The sequence below is a fragment of the Tupaia chinensis genome, unplaced genomic scaffold (assembly GCF_000334495.1).
Source record: "Tupaia chinensis unplaced genomic scaffold, TupChi_1.0 Scaffold142100_1, whole genome shotgun sequence".
NCBI lineage: Eukaryota > Metazoa > Chordata > Mammalia > Scandentia > Tupaiidae > Tupaia > Tupaia belangeri.
Genome location: NW_006201951.1, coordinates 1,734,090 through 1,741,158, shown reverse-complemented (window position 1 = coordinate 1,741,158; position 7,069 = coordinate 1,734,090). Strand labels below are relative to the sequence as shown.

At 65.6% G+C, this 7,069-nt stretch overlaps 2 protein-coding genes across 2 annotated transcripts in view; both read left to right on the top strand.

Moving 5' to 3' along the window:
* Positions 1-1,736, top strand: part of SNAPC4 (small nuclear RNA activating complex polypeptide 4) — a 24,626-nt gene extending 22,890 nt beyond the window's left edge. The window contains 3 exon segments of the mRNA XM_027766261.1: positions 1-170; positions 939-1,061; positions 1,575-1,736. The exon segment at positions 1-170 is cut by the window's left edge and continues 7 nt beyond it. Of these exon segments, the coding sequence (XP_027622062.1) occupies positions 1-170; positions 939-1,061; positions 1,575-1,691 (410 nt within the window). The 3' untranslated portion in view covers positions 1,692-1,736.
* Positions 1,737-2,440: 704 nt separating this feature from the next.
* The window catches only part of CARD9 (caspase recruitment domain family member 9), a 16,322-nt gene continuing 11,693 nt past the window's right edge, over positions 2,441-7,069 (top strand). Inside the window, exons 1-5 of the mRNA XM_027766282.1 lie at positions 2,441-3,880; positions 4,013-4,160; positions 5,114-5,313; positions 5,660-5,797; positions 6,488-6,639. Coding sequence (XP_027622083.1) covers positions 5,130-5,313; positions 5,660-5,797; positions 6,488-6,639 — 474 coding nt within the window. The 5' untranslated portion in view covers positions 2,441-3,880; positions 4,013-4,160; positions 5,114-5,129. The remainder of the gene's footprint in view (positions 3,881-4,012; positions 4,161-5,113; positions 5,314-5,659; positions 5,798-6,487; positions 6,640-7,069) is intronic.

Below are 7,069 nucleotides of genomic sequence, written 5' to 3'. Positions count from 1 at the left end.
GGTTTCTGGCGGCCTTCACCCTCCCTGCATTCCTGGCCACCTTGTCCCCCCACGGTGTCCCCACCACACTGTCAGCCATACAGGAAGAGCCTGAGAGTGAGGATGAGAACCTGGGCGAGCTGGAGGGCCGGCAGCCAGGCTGCGTGGCACCGTCACCCAGCCCTGTGGAGGTGAGACGCGGTCCGGGCCGGCCCCACTTCCCTGTGGCGGGGCTGGGGTGGGTTGTGGGCAGGAGCGCCGGCTGCTGGGCCTTGGGAGGAAGTGGCTGCCTGCTGCCCTGCCGCATGCCTGTCCTGGGCAGAAGTTGGGTGGGTGGGGGGTGGAGGAGGGGAGCCTGCCTGGCCACTCAGGGAGTGCAGGGTTGGGGCTGGAGAGCTGTCAGCTTGACGTCTGGAGGGCCACTCCCCTGAGGGGACTTTGCTGGTCACAGGCAGAGGGTAGGGTTGAAGAGAACTTAGCATGTCAGGCCAGGACAGTGAGCCCGTGCAGTCATGCTGCATGGCCCAGTTCAACGGTGAGGCCTCTGAAATAAAAGCTTGGGCTGTTTCCCCACACCTGGCTGTGCACCTGGAGAGCCCTAGCGGGGCTGTTTCCTGCCACTGTGGCCCTAGTGGGGGCCTGGCGGCCCTCGGCTACCTGCCTTGGCAGCTGGGCCTAGGTCTCCCAGCAGGCAGTGCAGCCAGGAACGCCCATCCTGAGCCCCAGGGTGTCCTGGCTGGCAGTAGGTAGAGAACCTTCTTGGAAAGGCTGCGGGACCCCAAGGAGCAGGGAACGGCTTCCCTGCACTGTCCCGTGTCAGTTGGGACACGGCTTGGAGGGGCAGCCCCTTCTTGGAGCAGCTCCTGCCGCCAAGCGCACCTGTCCATCCTGGTATGGGGGTCGGGAGGCGCCCCACCACATCCTCAGGACCTTTGTCCCCTGTATCCGGGCTGTTTCAGGGAGCCTTGGGACCCTGCAAGGGCCCAGTCCCATCCTGCCTGGACGCAGCTGCCGACCTTGATGTGCTCAGAACCCGGCACGCCCTGCACGCCCGGAAGCGGAGGCGACTCTCGGGAGGGCAGGTGAGTTGGGGTGGGCCACCATGGAACTGGGAGAGGAGCCCACAACGCTCTCTGCAGGGCACACTCAGCCTCTCCCTCCTCAGAGGCGCCACCACCACTGCTGCCATGCCCCTGTGGCCACATTGCTGAGCCCAAGTCCTCACTTCTGTCCTGATGTCACCCCGCCAGCCTCTGATGACAGGCACTTTTGCCTCTGGCTGCACAGCGCATCTGCCTGCCAGTGGGGATGGGCACGCTGGGACCCGGGTGGGCAGGCCAGAGTCCAAAGCCACACATTGGAACCCAGGAGGCCTTGGGAAGGGCTGGGGTACCTGGGCCGGTCTAACCAACTGTCTACACAGCCCGCTCCAGGCCTGTCTTCAGTGTTTCCCTCCTTGGCTGACGGGGGCAGCCAGGCCCATCCCAGCCCCATGTACCCCGTGGCATAGGGCCAGCTAGTTTCTTGTCACCCAGGTGTCATCGGTGGGGTCCAGCAGGGTCAGGCATTTCCGTCAGCGTGTCCTTATGTTCCAGGGTGTGGACTCCCCTGGCCTGGAAGCGCACCACTGCCCTGCGGAGACGCCTCTGTCCGAGACGGGGAGCAGGCTGTGCAGGCAGAGAGCCCGCTGCACCGTGGCCGGCCCCGTGTAGGTGTGCACAGCAATAAAACTCACGTTCTGGCTTCGAGTTAAAGCAGAAGAGGCCCTTGTGATAGAAACCAAGAGGTGTCTGTGGGGCCTCCCAGGGCTGGCACAGGTGGTTCCTTGCGGGCACACGGGCAGGCCTGGAGGGCACAGGTATGGCAGGAGGGCTTTCAGCCCGTCACCTTCAGGCCTTGCCACTGTCCGCCCCTGGCCCTCCCACGTGGCTGTGGTTCTTGGTGTCGCCAGCCAGAAGGCCAAGCCTGGTGGCCCTGGTCTTGGTGCCCCTTCCCTTCTGCCGCCCCCTCGTCTTGGTCCAGAGATGCTGCCCCAACGTTGTGTGTGCTTGTGCTCAGTACGGGAGATGGACCACGTGTCCTCGGACTAGCCTCCCCCTGAGCCCCACCCGGGTCCAGTCCCTAGTTTGCCCGCGACTCCCTCTGGCCTGGGGGTGCTGAGCAGCTTGCCGTCTGGCCACCACTCTGAGGTGTCTGTCACTGGTTTACTCTGACGTGGCTGAAGAATGGTTCTTAACACGGGGGTGGGGGGGCAGCAGGTGGTGTCATGGTTAAGGCGCTGAGCTCCCACATGGCCGGTGGCAGTTCAAGTCCCAGACCCAGCAGTTTGAAACTCACATTGGACACATGTCTGTGTGCCCAAAATCCTGGGAGAAGGGATTGTGGCGTGGCCATCTTCTAGGGGGGATTTCTTGCTTTCTGTCTCCGGCTCTCTGGCAGAGCACACGTACCCTATAACAAAATCTCTTTAAAAACAAACCAACCATGGGGCCAACAGGTGGCATGGTGGTAAAGGCACTGTACTCCCCAAACCTGGCAGTCTGCTCTCTTGCTCTTCAGCCCTCAGTGAGCATGTGTCCTGTGGCAAATTTAAAAATAATAAATAAAATTAAATAACCGTTTAAAACAACAGACACCAGGCCAGCCTGTGGCTCGGGAGTTGAGGCCGCTGGGGCATACCTGGCCGGCTACGGGGGTCGGCTCTCAGATTCAGTGGCCCGAGAGACGTGCCAGGCACGTGTGCACGCCCGGAGTCCAGCTGAGGAGCCGGGGCTGCAGGTGGCTTTTCCCCACAGGGTGCTTCCTCACTTCCCCTCTGTCTCGGGGGTGTGTGTGTGTGCCCTCTGGCTAGGATTTTAAAAGAAAATAACCCCTGCCAGGACCACAGCAGTGCCCTCCTTTTGCAAACAAGAACCCGGGCTGGGGTTGACGCTGCCCCCTGTGGGGAAGGGCAGGGCCCTGGCTTATGCCCAGTCCCCCTCCCCAGCGGGCACGACTGCTCCAGGAGTGGCTTCCTGCCGACCAGGGCCCCAATGCCCAGCCCTATACCAGGTCAGGAGTGGGAAGGAAGGGCTGGGAGCCGCCGCCTCCTTGGCTGGGGTCAGGGCAGGGGAGCTCCTGGGGGGGAGGCTGCACTCAGGCGCTGCCCTGCCTCCTCTAGTGTGGCCTCACCCGGGCAGGTGGCAGCCGTTCAACCGGGTGAGGCCAGGGTGAGCCGGGGTTCCCTGCACCCCTGCCCAAAGGCACCGCCTCGCTCTCCCATCCACAGTCCCCCGGGGGGGGCGTCCGAACCCCTGGCAGGGAGGGAGGTGAAGGGTGGGGCTGCCTGAGTGAGGCGGACAGCATGGACACTCCTGGAGGAGACGGGGCATCCTGGCAGAGCAGTGCAGGCTGCAGTGGGCCCCTGAGCCCCACGTGCCCACTTGTGCCAGGACCGAACTTGCCCCCAGCTGCCCCACAGGCTTGAGCACACCAGCCGGCCGCAACACGGCACACCGTCCCCGAGGCAGGTGGTGAGGGCCAAGGTGCCGAGCACCGAGTCCCCCGCCCCCGCAGCCTGCGTCCTGGCTGAAGCTGCTGCGCCGCGGGCTGGCCTCACCCAGCCTGGGGCCGGGCCTGGGGCACACTTCCACCTCGCTGGGTACCAGGGTGGCGAGACCAGGAGGGCTGGAGCAGCTTCCCCTGGAGGCTGGAGAACTTCCACTTCCCTCCGCCCCGCCTCCTGGGGCTGCCCTAGCTGGGCGAATCAGAAGGCAGACTCCAGGCTAGAACTGGCCAGGCCTCTGTGCAGCTCTCCAGAAGCCGTCAGGAAGTGCTCGCTGTCCTGACAGCTCCCACAGCCCCACACCACAGCGCTCCCAGACCCCGACGGCCCCGAGCAGGTGGCTCCTGGAGACCTGAGGTAGGCTGGCCTGGTGCCCTTTCTGGAGGTGGCTGGGGCGCCAGTCGGTCTCTGCAAGTGCCCCGGGGCAGGGCCAAGTACCACAGGCCAGCCTGGCAGCCTCGACTGCTCTGCCCTGCTCCCCCCCCACAGCCACCCGGGAGACACTTGTCTGTGCTGCGGAATTAACGGGCAAGTCAGCCGTGGGCAGGGCCATGTGGCTTTGGGGCTAGAAGGTGCTGGACCCGGTGTTCCCGGTGCTGCCTGTGGCACTGCTGGTGACTGTCACGGCCTGGACAAGGTAAAGTGCAGGAAGCGGCGTGGAGAAAGCCCCCAGAGCCCACCTGCTCCTGTGTCTCCAGAGAAGGGGGTCCCGTTCCTGTGGAGGAAGGGGCTAGAAACCGGCGTTCTGGGAGGTCGGGTGGGTGGGGAGGCCCGGCCACACTGCTTTCCCAGGCTGCCCGGGCCCAGAGCGCGGCTTCGTTCATGCCAGTGAGAGGAGCCGCAGTGGCGGGCCGCTGGGAGAGCTGACCTGACCACCCAGAGGGTGTGCCCAGTGCAGACCACCTCCAAGGGCAGGAGGAAAGCCCAGTGCCCAGCCCGAGCACCTGTAGCTGCCACTGCAGCATTCCCAGCTGACCATGGCCACCACCACCAGCCCCTCCCAGCATGCCCGAGCCTGGCAGAGGTGACAGACAGGCTCCTATGGGGACACGGGCAGCTGCTGGAGGCTGGGCGGGGGCCTGCTGTTGCATCACCAGCCAGAGGCTCTCCGGAAGGCTAGGAGGGCGCAGGGCCTGGGACACACGGGGAATGAGGAAGTCCCACACAGGCCGGCTCCCTGGCTGCTGCGAGGTGGCAGGGTCACGTGCCAGCAGCGGGTAGCCTCCAGGTGCAAAAGGTCCTCACACCCACTCGTCCACAGCAGAGGCTGCCCCTGAGTCTCCAGGCACCATAGACTTTCTGCCAGGAGGTCATGGCACAGGGACCGTGTTCTTGGCTCAGGCCCCACCTGTCCCTCCCTACATGCTTGCCAGGACAAAGCAGGGGGACAGAAAGGCTAGAGTGGGGCCAGCAGGTGGCCTGACAGGGTCTCTGGAGGAACTGGTCGAAGAGACAGGGAGGGGGGCAAGGCTGAGCTCTGGAGGACCGGCCCAACACCCACAGGAAGTGTGGCCTGGTGGGCGGGAGCAGGGGGTGGCCTGTGTCAGCTGCTCTCCCCGACTGTGATAGTAAGCCCCCCCCCGACAGCAGCCACGCGGCTGAGGCCATGTCGGACTACGAGAACGAGGATGCGTGCTGGAGTGCCCTGGAGGGCTTCCGGGTGAAGCTCACCTCCACCATTGATCCGTCCCGCATCACACCCTACCTCCGGCAGTGCAAGGTCCTGAACCCCGACGACGAGGAGCAGGTGCTCAGTGACCCCAGCCTGGTCACCCGCAAGCGGAAAGTGGGTGAGTGCGGGGGAAGGGGCGCGGGGCTCCCAGGTCTGGCCAAGGAGCCCGCCCATGGCAGGTGGTGCCCTGTCCAGCTGACCCCTGTGGCCAGGAGCCCCCCTGAGGGCCAGCCTCCATGGCTGCATGTGAAGGGGTCCTGGGCACCCCAGCCCTCGACCTCACTGCTTGGTGCTAAGGAGGTGAGGCGTACCGGGGCCAAGGCCCACAGAGGGCCAAGGAGTGGGTGGTGCTCTAGGCTCCCAGCCGGGCCCAGACACCCCTGGCCACCTCCTCTGGCCACCCAGACCTGTCTGTGGGCCTGGTTGTGGCCGGCCCCCAGCCCAGCCTCTCCGGACACCTGCAGGTGTGCTCCTGGACCTCCTGCAGCGCACCGGCCACAAGGGCTACGTGGCCTTCCTGGAGAGCCTGGAGCTGTACTACCCGCAGCTCTACAAGAGGGTCACTGGCAAGGAGCCGGCGCGTGTCTTCTCTATGATCATAGGTGAGGGCCGCATGGCGCAGGGCGATGGGGGCGGGGACCGCATGGCGTAGTCCCCCTGCAGGGCCGGTGCCAGCGCAGGGCCAACACTTCGGGCGTGCAGGTCTGGAAATGGGGCAAGTCGTGGGGGCCTGCGCAGGCTGTCGGGCAGGCCCCATCCAGGCTTGTCTGCTCTCCAGAGCTGGGTACGGTAGACCGGGGTGTGGGGCCAGCCTGGGAAGGAGAAGGCTCCTCTGCCAGGAAGGGTGTCCTGTCACCCCATCCTCAGAGTCGCGCTGTTGTCCCAGCTGGGTGAATCCTGACCACCAGGACCCCAGGGTCCCTTCCATGCTGGGCACCCACTGGCCTCCAGAGGGGTCCAGCTAGGGGTGGGAGCCCCTGGGAATATTCACCCCAGAAGAGGGTGTGACCCCATAAAGCCCCACCTCCCAGGGCATAGCCGCTGCCACTGACAGGGTGGTCCCGAGGTTCAGGCCACGAAGGGACAAGGGGAGGCGTGTCCTGTCCTCGAGCACCTCATTAAGCCCATGATGGACAGAGGAGCCCGCTGCCCTGTGCCCTGGCGGGGCGTGGGCCAGGAGGGGTTAGGATCCGGGACCCCTTTCCCGGGCAATGAGCAGCGGCTGGCTCTCACGGGCCCTCAAGGCCGGCCGAGGCAGGGCCGCGCAGGCATGTCTGATGCTGCCCCCGCAGACGCGTCGGGGGAGTCGGGCTTGACACAGCTGCTGATGGCTGAGGTCACGAAGCTGCAGAAGAAGGTGCAGGACCTGACGGCGCTGCTGAGCTCCAAGGACGACTTCATCAAGGAGCTGCGGGTCAAGGACAGCCTGCTGCGCAAGCACCAGGAGCGCGTGCAGCGGCTGCGCGAGGACTGTGAGGCGGGCGCCCCTGCAAGGACGAGAACTACAACCTGGCCCTGCGCCTGGCACGCCAGAGTGAGGAGAAAGGCGCCGTACTCATGCGGAACCGTGACCTGCAGTTGGAGGTGCCGTGCTCGTGGTCGGGCTTGGGGTCTGCCGTCGCGGGTGCGCCACACCTGACCGGGTGGTCTGCAGGTCGACCAGCTCAAGCACAGCCTCATGAAGGCGGAGGATGACTGCAAGGTGGAGCGCAAGCACACGCTCAAGCTGCGCCACGCCATGGAGCAGCGGCCCAGCCAGGAGCTGCTCTGGGAGCTGCAGCAGGAGAAGGCCCTGCTGCAGGCCCGGGTGCAGGAGCTGGAGGCCTCGGCGCAGGTGGGCGTCTCGGTGCAGCTGGGCTGCGGGCCGGGGGCAT